This window comes from Lactuca sativa, chromosome 8 (genome assembly GCF_002870075.4).
Source record: "Lactuca sativa cultivar Salinas chromosome 8, Lsat_Salinas_v11, whole genome shotgun sequence".
Taxonomy (NCBI): Eukaryota; Viridiplantae; Streptophyta; class Magnoliopsida; order Asterales; family Asteraceae; genus Lactuca; species Lactuca sativa.
The window spans coordinates 196,725,753-196,741,944 of record NC_056630.2 but is presented as its reverse complement, the minus strand read 5'-3'; the positions used below and the strand labels follow the sequence as shown (position 1 = coordinate 196,741,944).

The 16,192-nt window shown below is 34.9% G+C and overlaps 1 protein-coding gene across 1 annotated transcript; it reads left to right on the top strand.

Annotated features, from left to right (window-relative positions):
- Positions 1 to 2,186: 2,186 nt before the first annotated feature.
- On the top strand, positions 2,187 to 8,006 carry LOC111896211 (alanine--glyoxylate aminotransferase 2 homolog 2, mitochondrial). The gene is made up of 9 exons (XM_023892226.3): positions 2,187 to 2,504; positions 3,893 to 4,123; positions 5,194 to 5,364; positions 5,940 to 6,083; positions 6,164 to 6,343; positions 6,561 to 6,786; positions 7,053 to 7,166; positions 7,260 to 7,346; positions 7,741 to 8,006. Exons 1-9 carry the CDS (start codon positions 2,271 to 2,273, stop codon positions 7,782 to 7,784), a joined length of 1,431 nt encoding a protein of 476 aa, XP_023747994.1. The 5' UTR covers positions 2,187 to 2,270; the 3' UTR covers positions 7,785 to 8,006.
- The last annotated feature ends 8,186 nt before the right edge of the window (positions 8,007 to 16,192 follow it).

Genomic DNA, 16,192 nt, shown 5'->3' with positions numbered 1-16,192 from the left:
TTTGTTTTCAACTTGAAACTGCCAATTTGCCACTACACATGCTCATAATCCCATATTTAAAACATACTGATTTGAAACCTTAAGATCATTTTGGTGGAATCGTAAATGAAATATCAATTTAGTATAATACAAATGGTCAATACAACTACCATACAACCCATGTGAGGCAACCATAGGGTCAGCTTAAGATACTAAACAACTCCAACAATAACCCACACTATTAGACAACACCAACAACAAGCTCTTAAATGGACAACTCGACGAGTGGCTAGCTTGAATATGGCATCTAAGAATGAAAGGCCCGTTATCCCTCGTTATGTATGTGAAACTCTACCCACACCACTCATGATTAAACAACAACACATGTAACCTCGTGTGTGGTACTCACACTTAGAATTTTACCATTCAACTAATGGTTGAACTCAACTAGTTATATGGACCCTTTATGAGTGTGTTTGACAAAACTTGTTAGAAACGGATAATTGGTAGTTGTTCGTTGTTACCTCGTAACTAGAAATTATAACTTTTATTTTACACACACACACACACACATATATATATATATATATATATATATATATATATATATATATATATATATATATATATATATATATAAGTGTTCGACAAAACGAACTAGAAGCTTTTGAAATGTGTAAAAGTTACATAAAATAGAAACTCTTTAAAAAAAGATAAATATATAAATATATTTTTAGGGTAATCTTTTAAATTTGTTATAATATGTAGGAGGTTTTTTTTTTTTTTTTTTTTTTTTTTTTTTTTTTTTTTTTTTTTTGTTAAACGCTACTTGAAGTAGTTTTCGATTGCAAACTGATTAATTAAAATAAAAGCTAAAAATTCTTACTGCCAAATAAAAAAGTTTACTTTTTTCGAGTTTTTTCTTAAAAAACTAAAAGTAAAAAATGTTGGAAATAGTGTCAACAATTACAACAGTTGGTAACATTATTATTAATAACAATGTCGTTTGTAGGTTACACACAAAGAAAGTTTAAACAATTATTAACATGAGAGTTTATTAATGATATAGTTTGTTAATTTATTAGTGATTAATAAATTAATAGACATATGTAGAACTAAAAGGGTTTAAAGGTAAATATTTGAAAGTAAAATCATATATATAATTACTTTACGGCCAAGTAACTATCCATTAAGGATTCGAAACCCTCCTCTATAAAAAAAGGTGCCCAAAATCGGACTTTAGACCGATCTCTTAACCCTGAATTTGGATGTCCTCTCACTTCTCTCAAAAAGGAGATATCCCTCTCGCTGCAATGTGAACTCTCATTGGTTGCAACATGTGCTTCGATCAGATTCCTAATTGTTTAGGGTTTATTGGTTGTCAAGTGTGTTAATCTTTAATGGATCTATCAAGTGGTTATTTTGCTGCTATTTGTGTGCGATTATCAAAGAGGAATCCTAATTTGTATTCTAATAATTTGCTTCACTAGCTAGAACAAACAAGACAAAGATTACAATGGTATGTATTCTGTAAACTATTGTGATTGTTTAGTTGCATTAAATTTGGTTGAACTTGGATCCTCTAGATTATTTGTTATTGTTTCCGATATGTCTTTGTGACCTTTTGTATCCGATAATCCAACAAGAAGCTCCCAAAAACATCGTACCGAACACGACCTAAATCGACGTGAAACAACTTTATTCTTTTTTTCAAGTTGCATTTTATTATAATTAAAATATTTTATTTTGAAAATTGATATCTGAATCAATCTAACTCCAACTTGTATATGCAGTATATCATTATCATATTTTTTTGTCAGGCAACCAACCCCAAAATAAATACTATTACATACTGGATGATAAATATCCATATTTATTCTAATAGGAAAGATTCTTGTTTTTCCAACATGAAGTTTGTATATTTACCTATAAATAATTATTAATTAGAATTCTAATAGGAAAGATTCTTGTTTTTCCAACATGAAGTTTGTATATTTACCTATAAATAATTATTAATTAGAATATCTTGACATTAATCCTTATCTTTTTTAAACATTTAAATTGTGAACGACTAACAAGATTTTATCAACCATACGTTCACTAAAACAATCGTTTCAAAATAACTATAAATTTTACCCTCATGAAATACGTACGCTAGGGTAAGTATTAGTAAATGGATGAGCACACACTCCACGTTACACATCACTACTCTCTCTCTCCCTATAAATAATCACATCGACTTCTTCGTTTTCTTCGGAGATAGAGAAAGAAACACACAACAACCAAGAGAGATGCACAAATTCGCAACCTCATTACGGAGGCGAACCTCCGGAAGAGATCAATTCCGGCGATGTTTCTCTCAACTAGCTCAACGGCAATCATCGATTGAAGAATCCGGTGGAGTTCCGATCATACCAGCTTTCGATTACTCTCCTCCGCCGTACACTGGTCCTACCGCCGAGGAGATCCTCCGTAAGCGTAAAGAGTTTCTTAGCCCTGCCATGTTCTGCTTCTACAAGAAACCAGTATGTTATTAAATATAAATTATACCTTATGCATTAATGATCTTATCCACATTTAAATTTCCGATGTTACAAAGTAACTTGCACATCATGAATTATTAGGTTTATAAAACTTATTATAATTTATTGCAATTAAGAACCAAAAAGTAATAGAAGAAAATATCAAATCATTGTATGGGATCGTGGGACTTAAGATGATGACATTTTGGGGTGGGAAAGATGTGGTGAAAAGAAGAGAAAAAGGCTTTAGATTCTATTGAATCTCTTGTTATTGTTATTAAATCACGAATAAATGGAGTTTACATAGTAAGAAAAGGTTTATTATATTTCATTATACGTTTGTTGGTCGAAAGAAAATGTAATAAATCATGAAAATTTTTGTTTGCTATTTAGAAACATAAATAGAAAAATAATTAAAATTATAGAAAAATTTTTTATATAATTACTGTCATATATGGGTTAATTAATCAAGAAAGAGTTAATATTACAAAATGACCACCAAAATAATATTCAATTGTTTTGTTTTCTGGCCACTCAAAATTTTAATAATAATCGATAAATCAATAAATATACTTTTTATTACTATTACATGAATTTCAACCCGATAAACCGATATTGAATTGTACGTGACATTTACTTGATATCTAATATGAGACAATTTATTTACTTATGTCTGTTTAACATGATATTCATTATGTGATCCAATATGACTTAATTACCTGGTTGGGATCTATTTCATTGATGTAACGAAAAAAACTTGTTTGCCTTCTTGAGTATAATTAAATGATAAGTAACCAAAAGAGTAAATTGATTATTATTAGTTGTTATTCTATAATATTAACTCATTAAAATATATAAATTTAATTGATAATTATTATATCTCATTATATATTGTTGTTTGTAATTAAATTCCTTATTATTTAAAAGACCAATATGTGTGGGTCATATCGCAAGAAAAAATCTAAATAAACTAATGATTTTGGACATGATTCGCAAAATAAAAACGTTTTTTTTTTCTTCCGAAATGTTTTTTTTTCTTCCGAAATGTATTTTTTTATATATAATTACAAAACTGACATCTTTTTCAAAGTAAAATCATTATCTTGAAAGCTAATTATTTCGAAAATGACGATGTTTTTGGAATCGCATTATAAAAGGATTTTTATAGTGACCATCTATAAAACAATTTTGCAAAAAACGAATTTTATTTTGTAAACACTTTAATAAAATAGTTTACAATAATAAAAATTAAAATGAACACCATGAAATTGTTTATAAAACGTCATGAAATGACCTTATTATATATTATGTGACAAACATGATTTAAAAAAGAAAAAGATATTATCAGTTTCGATTACTTGAGATGACGTTATATATTTGTGGTGAAACAGTTAAACATTGTACATGGGAAAATGCAATATTTATTCGATGAGAATGGGCGAAGATTTCTCGATGGTTTTGGAGGGATTGCTACTGTGAATTGTGGTCACTGTCACCCTGACGTGGTCAAAGCAATCATCAATCAAACCACCACCTTACAACACTCCACCATTCTCTATCTCAACCACTCCATGGCAGATTTCGCCGCTGCTCTCGCCGGAAAAATGCCCGGCGACCTCAAGGTACTCTATAGTCTAGCTACTCTACCTACCTTACTACCACCATCTATAAACCGTTGTTTTATTCAGGTGTGGTACTTAACATGCCTTTTGTCTAGGTTCATTGAACAACCATTGGTTTGTGTTTAGTAAACAAAAGGACCCACAAAGTTAACATAATAATCAATACATGTTGTACAAAGTAAGGATTGGATTGTCACATCCCTTATTAACATTATAAAAAGTAAAATTTATATTGTTAAGTAGATAACGTGAAAAGAGAGTGTATTTATGTTTTTTGAACAGAAAAAAAAGAGAAAAGATTAGAAACGAGTCTCTATTTCATACGGTTCGACATCTTTTAATAGAACAAAAAAAAAAATTACAAGTTTAACTAGGACAAAAATTACAATTTGTCTAGGTTCATTGAACAAGTAATTGGTTTATTTTTAATAAACAAAGGAGTCATAAAGTTAATATAATGCATATACAAAGTAAGGATTAGATGCTGATGAATGATGATAAGAAGGGATTTTTAGTTTTGGACGGGATAGAACCGGACATTATTAATGAACATTTTATATTATTACTTTTATGATATAGAATAGTCTTTATGTCTCTTTCACATCGGGTTGAGTCTCATTTTAATACATGTCAATCTACAACTTATTATGCATTAATACAACATAAGGTTTATGTCTAATCCAATGCATAACCAACAACTACAACCAATTATGTACAGACGGGCCTCGATGTTTTCTAACAATTTTATAATAAATATATAACTATCATGCTCATTGTAAAGTCTGTATGCAAAAAACATGAATGTCCTTCTCATCTTCATAATTTAAAATAACTCTGGAAAAATTTTGAAGTCCATTTCACAAAAATTGCAGTTTTTCTCTCATTGACCAACTAACATTTTACTATTTTTTTTGTGGTACAAAAATTTTCAATTATGTCACATTCACATCGGTTCTACTTTTAGTATTGGTGTCATATATATCAAACACAATATAATCTTGTCATATACAACAAAAACTTTTTTTTATAACCTTTTAGTGATAAATTTAAACTTTGATGGTGTTACACAGGTGGTGTTTTTTACGAATTCGGGTACAGAGGCTAACGAACTCGCACTGATGATCGCACGATTGTACACCGGTTGCCAAGACATCATATCATTAAGGAACGCGTACCATGGGAACGCAGCCGGTACAATGGGTGCTACAGCTCAATCTAACTGGAAATTTAATGTTGTTCAGGTAAATTTCAATAATTAAAATAAACTAGATTGTTAAATAATATTAAATCAAATATACCAACAAAATAGTTACTCCGTATGATTTACACAAATAATTCAAGTGGTTTTTAGCCACATGTTTGTTTTTTGTAATTCACTATAAAACATGGTTTTTTTTTGTCACTTTACGTGACATTACGTTATAAAACACACTACCTAATTTTGTAGTGTTATTAGAATATGCCAAACGTTACGTTTGCGTGTTTTTTCATAATAGTTATTAGTCATCAGTATCATCGCTCCATAAACGATATCATGACAACGCTACTATGTCGTTTTCGGGTATTCTTTAATTAGGCGACATCTATATTTTGTCTTTATTAAATGACAAATATGTCCTTATTAAATTATTATAGTTTCTTAGTAATCCTCTACTTAAACTACTTTATGTGTCATGTGTAGGGCCATCCCCTATTTTTAAATAAAACATTGTAGGATTAAATGTACAGTTTTATTCAATAACGTTTCACAAATAATCTTTTTCCCTTTCACTTAACTAAATAACTTAGTTTAATATTATAATTTTTTTTTCATTAGAGCGGGGTCCATCACGCAGTAAATCCAGATCCGTATAGAGGACAATTCGGGTCGGATGGAGAAAAGTATGCCAAAGATGTCGACGACTTGATCCAGTATGGAACTTCTGGAAATGTTGCTGGTTTTATTTTTGAAGCAATCCAGGTAAAATATAAAATAAATAAATAGTTAATTTTATTTAACAAAAAATCTAATACATATATAATTTTTTTAATCTTTTGTAGGGTGTTGGAGGAATTGTTGAATTGGCACCAAATTATTTACCTCCGGTTTATAAAACTATTAAGAAAGCAGGTGGACTTATGATCGCGGATGAAGTTCAAGCGGGATTTGCACGCACCGGAACTAACTTTTGGGGATTCCAAAACCAAGGAATTGTGCCCGATATAGTCACAATGGCAAAGGTATATATTATATATACATGATATAACAATGTACTTTTTATTGATTTGTGTTGATTTTCATTACAACATTGTAATTTCAAAAAATCTACCAAATATGAAATAATTTTCACCATTTTATAAGAAAAAAAATTAATATATAATGCGATGCAGTTGTGTAGAATTTTCAAAATATAATGTCAGAATAAGAAAAAGAACTGAAAGTACAATGTTATCACAGGGTATTGGAAATGGGATTCCGCTTGGTGCGGTGGTGACTACACCAGAAATCGCGAAAGTTTTAACCCGTCGAAGTTATTTCAATACGTTTGGCGGAAACCCGGTTTGTACTGCTGCGGGCCATGCGGTTCTCAAAGTTATTGAGAGAGAAAATCTTCAAGAAAATGCTCATGTCGTTGGATCTTATTTAAAGCAACGTCTCACCTCTCTCAAAGATAAACACGAAAGTAAGTTATTCGTGCCCATTTTTCCAATTATGTGTTTTTAAAAAAATATTTGGGAAAATGGAAGTAAAATTGAGAAAATTGAATGGAAAAATAAGTGAGGGCAAATTTGTGCCTATTTTTCCAATTATGTGCTCATGTTGTTTTTTTTGCATTAAGTAAAAAAAGCAAGACTCGTATATAGTTTATCAGATTATGTACGCTACAAATTAAGTCTATTAAGTAAGAAAGAAACAATATCTGACTTGTATATTTTATGATGAATAAAGTTATTGGGGATGTTCGCGGAAGAGGGCTAATACTTGGAGTTGAGTTAGTTACCGATCGCAAACTCAAAACTCCTGCAAAGACCGAAATACTGGAGATAATGGAGACAATGAAAGGTAATTTTCGGACTTTTATCGATATTTTTATTTATTTTCTATTTGTTAGTTATGTAAAAAAAAAAGGTACACTTGCTTTATATGTGTTTATAGATTTAGGGGTATTGGTTGGAAAAGGTGGATTCTATGGAAATGTTTTCAGAATCACTCCACCGCTATGCTTCACTAAAGAAGATGCAGGTGTGTTTTTGTTTCACTTTTGCTTCTTTTTCATCTCGGATAATTGCTAGAAATAGCATCATATTTTTATTAATTAGTTTATTATAATTTATAGCATCCAAATTTTGTTTTTTTTTTTTTTTCTATCCGACATTGTATTGTGAAAAATCTATATAATTATAGCAATTTCATGCAAATATAAACCAATTTCAAGGGTAGATTTAAGAAAATTAAATTGAAAGTACGATGCTATAATTGGGTAGAGTTTTGAGAGTACAATGTTGTAAATTTGTAAGTTGTAATGGAAGAAAATGAAAATAGGATGCTATAGTACACAAGTAAATGAAAATATGTTGTTATTTCTTGTATTTAGACTTTTTTTTTTCATACAATTAAATTTTCAAAACTTGTGTAGATTTTCTTGTGGATGTGATGGACTACTCGATTTCAAAGCTATGAAGATGGGGCATGGCCAAAAAAGCATCTTGTATGTGTGCTATTTATAAAGTAAGACATAATGAATTTATCATATATTTGTATGATATAAATTATGGGAAAATGTGTGTGATTAAAATGTTGGGCAATATTGATAAAAATTGTAAGGGTCAACAGCTCGTTGACTCTCTTTGTATCTGTTATATATTCACTTTCTAAATAAAAATGTCATTATAATTTATATAATTTTAAAGGCTATTTCCTTTTCCTTTATCGTATTTGACAAAAACTCGTTGTTCTTGTTCTGGTCTTACTCCTTGAATAATTATATCGTTGCTAATTAATCAATTAAAACTTTATGTTCTTCTAAAATGTATGCAATCTAAAAAATGTGAAGCTTATGAATTATGATTGATTTAAAGTTTATTGTGTGTTCCAGTTATTTTATTAAAATGCAATATGGTTAAATGCAACTTATTTATTATAGCATTTTTTTATTTATAATTATAATAGTATTGTATTTTTGAAAAATATAATCTATTTGATTATTGATAATGTTATTCATATACAGATCAATTGTTATTATTATAATTTGATTGAATTTTCAAGTTATTATATCCTAGTATAAAACTTGATGTATAATTATTACTATTTAGAGTTTTTTAAACACAATGTCTCAATAAAAAATAAATATTATAATAGAAAAAAAATATATAGAATGTGATACTTCACAAATAGATAAAATTATATTGTTATGTTCTTGTTGTACTTGTCAACGACTTTTTGATAGATTTTAAAAACTTTTAACTTTTATGTTTAAAGAACTATTTTAATTAACTAAAGAGTTACGGAAGTACAAGCTTAAAATTTTATGTTATAGAAAAAAAAACTTCAAATCCAGAACAACTCATTTCAAGTGATTTTTGATAGTTTTTAGTTTTTTGTAGTTTAAATTGTTTTACATTTTTCAACAATTTAAAGTTATTTTTGTCACACAATTTTTAAAAAAAAAGACCACTACTCTATAATGATTCTAGTAGAATCTACTTTTACCAAATACACTCTAAATCCTATTATTAGATAATTACTATAACTTAATATTGATATCCCATACTTTCTATGCCACCAATCTACTATCATATTAAATAAAAATACCCACATCAAAATTATAATAATAAAATGATAATAATAATAATAATGAGAACCATACAACATCGCATCCTTTTTACCTTAGAGCATTTGTCATGACATATGTCAACACAACAATAACTAGAAGTGGGGTGATGTTCATATATTATAGCATGTTAAGAGGTAGAAATAGAAGAAGAAAGAAAGAATTTGATTGGTTGATGAAAGCAAAAGCCAATCACATTTCTCGTTTTTGCTTGTGGTCGTTACATTGAGTTGTGCCTTAACACCCCCTCAACTAGAAAGGGGGATCGTGTTCATCTTGTTATGACCGGGTTATAAGGTGTCACATCAACAATAATATCACTTCTCGTTACCTATACCGTGTGCATCTTGTTATGGCCGGTATTGGCGTCTTCGACCCACAAGTGTCGTGAGAAGACTCACCTTACAGAAAATGCTCTACTGCTAATGCTCTCACTGACAGAGTACCACTGCTACGCATGTAACGCCCTGTTCCGAATCGCTTTCCTAATTTGGGACTGTGGCCTAAAGATAGGTTATCATAAGGCTTAAGGCCTTTGGAAAAGAGAGATCTAGACCCATGTAGGTACGGATAAGGGAATTAAGGTGATCCGGGAGTTTGGGTGGTGCCTTGGAGCCAAAGGGTATATCGGTAAAGTGGCAGTTAGAGCTCTTTATGAATTTTGGATGTTTGTTCGGAAAGTTTTGAGGCGAGGATAAGTTTATTGATTTGTAGAGCTTCTCTTCACCTTTCCGTGGATATAAAGAACGTCAAAAACGGAGTTGAAACGAAGAAGTTATGGTCGTTTGAAGTTGGAGTGGTTCGGGTGAGTGATCGTTGACTTGTTGGCCAAGCTCATTTAAGGCTCATGACGTGAGCATGAAGTGCTCACGACGTGAGAAGTGCCTGATGCTACAGAGCCCTTATTTTCGGGTATTTAAAGGTATGAGATGATTAGGGTTGCTTCTCCCCAGCCTCTTTCACTCTCAAGACCTCTGGAAACCTTAATCTCAACCTCATTGAAGTCCTTGATCATTCTTGGTGTTTTTCAAGAGTATTTGGGTCCTTTGAAGCCCATTAAGGAGAAGAAGATCATTGGTGGTGTATTGGTTAGCTTCTTGGTTTCGTCATCAGCTAGTTGTGGAGCTTTTGGACTTTTGTAAGTCCTTAAGCTCATGCCTTTCCTCTCCTTGCTTACTAGATCTAAGTTTCCATGCATTTTATGGCTTGAAATGTTGGTTAGTATGCATGGAATCCACAAAGTTGGCAACTTTATGGATTATGATGGTATCTTAAGTCCTATAAGTTCTAGATTTGGATTTTGGTCATGGTTTTGGACTCCAAGCTTGAGTTTTGGTCCTTTTTCCCTCATTTTGACCTAAATTGGTGTTTGAGTCATGTATTGGACATACATGACTAAGAAGCTACGATTTTCATGGCCCTTGGGGTCAAGGGAGACCCTCTAGACTGTCCCATGATTAAGGCTTAATGATTAGGAGCTTAATGCTCATTTTTTTTGTCAGATCTGGTCTCACGACGTGAGGAATAAGACCTCACGACATGAGAGCGTGTTCGAGGAAGCTTCTGGGCAGAAATAATGACCTCACGATGTGAGCATAAGGTGCTCACGATGTGAGCATCTCCTGTGCAAGTTTTGGACTCTTTGATTGTTGGCTAGCTTGGTCTTGGACTTATCCTTTGGTTTGGGCTTATAATAGACTAAGGATTTTAGAGTAATGGACTTCTGGTTGGGCTTGCCTTGCTGGGCTTACCCTAATGGGCCTTGGATGGTAAATTGGGCCTTAGTGGTTCCAACGTAGTTAGGCCTTGATTGAGCCTAATGGGCTTGGATCTTTGGGCCATCGGAAAATCATTGGACCAGGAATTATTGGGCTTTAGGGTAAGGCCTATATGGGGTTGGGCCCAATTTTGAAAATTGGGCCATTGATGGGCTTTTATGGACTTTATAGTTTGTGCCTTGTTGGTTTTGAGTTTGGACCTTTGATTGTGATTATTGTTGGGCCAAGGGTGAAACGGTCATTTCACCCCAAGTAAGGACTATGGATTATGGTTTGGAACCAATTGCTAATTGGTTGATATTTTAGCATTGTTAGCTCGGGGAGTTGGCAGGGCTACAACTAGGGATTTCTTGCAGTGAGCTTCAACAATTGAGGTGAGTCTCCTCACTGTTTGCATGGGTCAAAGGCACCAATGTCGGCCCATTTTGTTTATGTATAGTAGGAAGACCCGGGGGTTAGCCCTTGGCACTATTTATGATTGTATGTTTCCAGACTACGGTTCGATGTCGGGTGGTACCCGATGACTATGTGCATGTTTAGTTATACTTGTGGTCTGTGTGATACTTGTATTTGCCTGGATAGGGAAGTGAGTATGGGCGGGGGCCCGTATCTCACCACTAGCGGAGTGTGGACAGGGTTCCATATCTCATCATTAGTAGAGTAGGGGTGGGGCCCATGATATGCGAGGCCTTAGGACTGGAACATATAGTATTGTGTATGATTCTTTATGTGCTAGCAAGATTATATGATATTGTTTGTATTTGTATATAGGGTGAGGCCCGGTGATAGGCGAGTCCTATGAGAAACAAATATGTATACCGAGCGGGGCTCTATGCCAGACGGTGCCTGATGATAGACAGGGCCTGATGTCGGGTGGGGCCCGAGGAAGGTCGGGCGGGGGCCCATGATATGTGATTATGTGTATGGTATGTGGTAGTATAGGGAACTCACTAAGCTTCATGCTTATGGTTTTCAGTTTTGGTTTCAGGTACTTCCAGTTGCAAAGAGAAGAGCTCAGGATGACTGTATTGCACACACCATGATGTTTAGCATGGGATGTTTACTTTGATGTTTTGATTTGCAAACTCTGATAATAATGTTTTGAAATACTTTGATTTGTGTTTTGATGGAATGTTTTGATAACTATGGTTTTATATAATATTTAAAAAAAGAAATTTTTGATCATGAATTTTGGGATGTTACAACTCACCACCTAATCAGTCAAACCAAATAAACCTTGAGCTCTTCCTCCAAAATAGGTGTTTGACCAAAAGTCAACTCAGGTAAAAGGTCAATGGTCAAAGTCAACGGTCAACGTTGACCTTAGTTAACCGCCACGTCGTGGCCACCTATGTCCATGTTGTGGTCCTCCAATAACAGCCAGTCACGATTTTCCCCACCAACACACCGTGGTGACCTAAGCCACGTCGTGGGCACTGGGTTTTCAATAACTTAATTGGTTAAGTTGTTTTCTTCGATCCTAAAGGCTCCAAATTTCAGATCTGGTTCGAAACAAGGTCTAAAAGGATAAAGTTTCCAAATTTGTAACATCCGGTTTACTAGGTATATTGTCTTAAGTATTTAATTCTTGGATTTTGGAGGGACTCGACGAGTTGGTGCCTCAACTCGTCAACTAGGGTCGCGACTGATGACTAGGATTAATGAATGGACTCGACGAGTCGGCGAGCCAACTCGACGAGTCAGCGCCGTGGCCAGAAACCCTAATTTTTGCGGGCCTGAGGCCTATTTAAAGGCACTTAGGGCCTCCTATTGCGGCTACCTTTTAGCAGAGAGAACCCTAATCGAGTTTTGAGTGCTTTGAGCAAGAGAGAGAGCCATCTAAGCTTCTTGGTGGGTGTTTTGCAAGGAATAAGAAGATCCAAGCTAAAGAGGGACCAGAGGAGGTTGTAGATCTGCGATTTACAATCAAGGAGCATCAGGGTAGGTATCAACTCGAATTACTTTTTTTCCATATTTGAGTAAATCTTCCTCTTAAGGAAGATTAGGGCATGTAATAACTCCTCGGTGGGGTTTTGAGTGCATCACACCCCCTTTTCCGAACTTGTGTTCTAGATCTGGACCTTATTAGCTCCAGAGAGTCTGAAAGTGATTAGCCTTGGTGGTGCAACCATGGAACTTTGAAGCTTGGAAGACATTAATGGATATCTATGGTTATTTTACAAAATACACCATGCATGGATGCCAAGTTCGACCTTTACGTAACTTATGGGTGCTAGAAGGCCAAATCTATAAGTTAGAGATCCAGATCTGACCTCAGGAGATCATATGCGAAATGCATTAGAGATAACTTGCCAAGTCCATGAGACGACTCAACGAGTCAGATCGGGTTGCCCCGCGATCTGTGACCCAGTGGTGACCCTTCGAGTTGGGAGGATAACTCAACAAGTCGAGTGAGGCCTTAGGAGGATTCAGAGGATACGCATGGACTCGCCGAGTCACACAAGTGCACTCGGCGCGTCTGGTCAAATTGGACTGTTGACTGGTGTTAACTTCAATTGACCTTAGGGTTTGGTTAAATTGATTATGAGAGGCCAGGGAGGGATAGAATGGTCTTCTACCCGTTTTCTAAGAATGAGAATGTGAGGAGTATATTGATTAGGAATATTATCCTTGTGATATGCGGAGGCTAGATCGAGGTTATCATGCACAAGAGTTTTTAGACATCCTTCGAGGTGAGTCTTCTCACTATACATTACCTAGTATGGTATCTATGTGTGGACCGGAAGGTCATCCGTATTTGCTTGAGATTATGTGTATTGTGATTATGTATGCATAGCAACTACGTCTATCGACAACTCTCTTTCTCATCTCTTTCTATCCTAACAAAGACTTGAGCTGCTATGGTTGGACTCCATTAATGTTTTTTGTAAATTGACCTACACCTATGATGCTACGACTTGGGACTTAAATCCTTAAATCAACCACGACCTACTAATACGATATTGAACCCGTGCAATGCAATTAAACTCTATTTGACACTTTTGATACTACCTAATTTCCATATTACTATAATAGAAGATTATGCTATGTTTTTATATAATTTTTTAGATTTGATGATACTAATTCTATATAGACTTATAGTATTAATACTCAAATATATAAATTCAATATAAATATAATATAAAATTATAAATTATAAGTAATAGTAAAAAAATGCTATAGCACCGCTATACCACCATGATAACCGCGATCTCAAATAGCGGCATGTGACCGCTATTGAAATTTTGACCGCGATAACTGCATAGATTGAGATATGTGTTTTATGAGTATTAAAATGAAAATCTTTGTTTAATATTTCTTGGTGTTACAAGTTGGTATCAGAGCATTGGTTTGAGGGATTCAGATACACCTCCGGGCATATCTGAAATCAAACTGAGGATTTGAGAAAAGTTTTCAAAAAGAGACAATTTTTCTAAAAAAGAGTAAAATATTCCAAAAGAGCGGAAATAGTAGTGTGTACAATCAGCCAGAGCCTGAACTATGATTTCCCAAAATACCGTTACTTATGTACTATGAGATATTTATGAGATATGTTATGAGATATTATGCATGCTAGAGATAGGCTATGTATTTCATATTTTAGGACTAGAGTGGCCTGATTTGTGATGCCTTAGCCTAGGAGTTGTGGTTATCTGTGATGTGCTTTCGAGTATGTGCTGAGTAAGAGTATCGAGCAGGAATCCTTTTTAGAGAGGGAGTTGAGTAGAGGAGTAATCTAGGAGAGATGCCTAAATGAGCATTTGTGGAGTCTACTGAGAGAGTAGATAGATTCCTGCGTGTGGTAGAGTTGCTTGATTTCAGTGACACCTGTTGAGTATGAGTAGAGAAAATAGAGTTGTAACCTAGAGTGAGTTTTACGTGTTTATTCGATGCTCGAATGCTGCTTGCTTAGTGCTTTGTGGAACTCCTAATGATGGGAGTCTGCTACCAAGTGAATGTGAAGATATTCAGGAAGTAGATGACTGGCATCATAAGGAGTTTCTCAGTAGTTGATGGTGGGGAAGAGTGAGAACCTAGGAAGAGCCTAGGGAGTGACCTTAGTCGGATGAGTACGCTAACAGAGTAGAGCATTTCGTTGGGAAGCGAGCACGCGTGACGGGATTGGTGATTGAGAAGGTTGAGCAGCTACTTAGGGACTCTGGGATGGTCCGTGTAGAAAGTGTGGGTAGATGTGGCAGATAATATGGGCCCGTACTACTGAAAGCAGAGGAACCATACTCGATGCAGGGAGTATTCCGAAGCATCTAAGTAGCAGATTGAGAGGTGAAGTCATGGTTCGAGTACCATGATTTGTAGCAGATCGAGGGGTGATGTCATGGTTCGAGTACCATGATTTGTAGCAGATCGAGGGGTGATGTCATGGTTCGAGTACCATGATTTGTAGCAAATCGAGAGGTGATGTCATGGTTCGAGTACCATGATTTGTAGCAGATCGAGAGGTGATGTCATGGTTTGAGTACCATGATTTGTAGCAGATCGAGAGGTAATGTCATGGTTCGAGCACCCTGATATGTAGCAGCCCGAGAGGTGATGTCATGGTTCGAGTACCTTGATTTGAGGCAGATTGAGAAGAGAGAACATGGGTCGAGTACCATGATCCGTAGTAGATTAAAAGGAGATAACATGGTTCGGGTACCATGATTCATGGCAGGTCAAGAGGTGGTCACATGGTTTGAGTACCAAGACTCGTGACAGTTAGTGCTTCTGGTTTATTAGTTATTCCGATGTGGTAGGTCAGACTGAGATCAGATGTGAAAGAGTACGGGGCCAGAAGGCCATATTGAATGAGTTTCGATGGAGCATACCTTGAAAGGGGAATCGAGTTAGTTTCCGAGGGATTTTTGGTGAGATGCCAGTTGGAGTCGCAAGACTCAGGGATGAGTAGAAGATGGTGATCTATGGAGGAGTTCGGTCTAAATTGAGTGATCGGCCGGCAGAGGAGATGTCACTTTCTGTGACCAAATTGTGCTATTTTCGTTTCCTGTGGGAAACATAAGAGGTGTTGAGATTTCGGTTTCTGAGCTTGGGGTAAACCTTGCGGGTTAGCATTGATGGCGATCTTCCACCAGAGTATTTGGGCAGTATGTCTGCCGTGAGGTAATGATGTAGCACGAGCAGGTTGTCAGTGGGGACTGATATAGTCAACGACAAGGATACACTCTATTTGAGTATAGTATGGCATGTATTAGCTGCAGCGTCGGATGATCAAGAGTAGTATATCGGGGCAGTGACCCTTATTGTTTATGATGAGTATCAAGTGTGGTAATGAGGTCTCCGCTCTTATGATAACTCACGTGATGGAACGTTGGCTGAGGAGCCGGGGATGAGGAATATGATAGTTCTTTATTTCCAGACTAAGAGTCAGGGTTCTACTGGACAGTTGAGATGTCCAGTAATGTGATGGTATGAGATTCTGAATGACTAGAGACAGTCATGATGAGAAGTTTATGAGGATTTCA

Excerpts from the sequence above, each read along its gene's own strand:
- LOC111896211 (XM_023892226.3), top strand. The coding sequence starts at position 2,271 with ATGCACAAATTCGCAACCTCATTACGGAGGCGAACCTCCGGAAGAGAT. Across the intron at positions 2,505-3,892 it reads TCTGCTTCTACAAGAAACCA|TTAAACATTGTACATGGGAA; the intron begins GTATGTTATTAA and ends GTGGTGAAACAG. Across the intron at positions 6,084-6,163 it reads TTATTTTTGAAGCAATCCAG|GGTGTTGGAGGAATTGTTGA; the intron begins GTAAAATATAAA and ends AATCTTTTGTAG.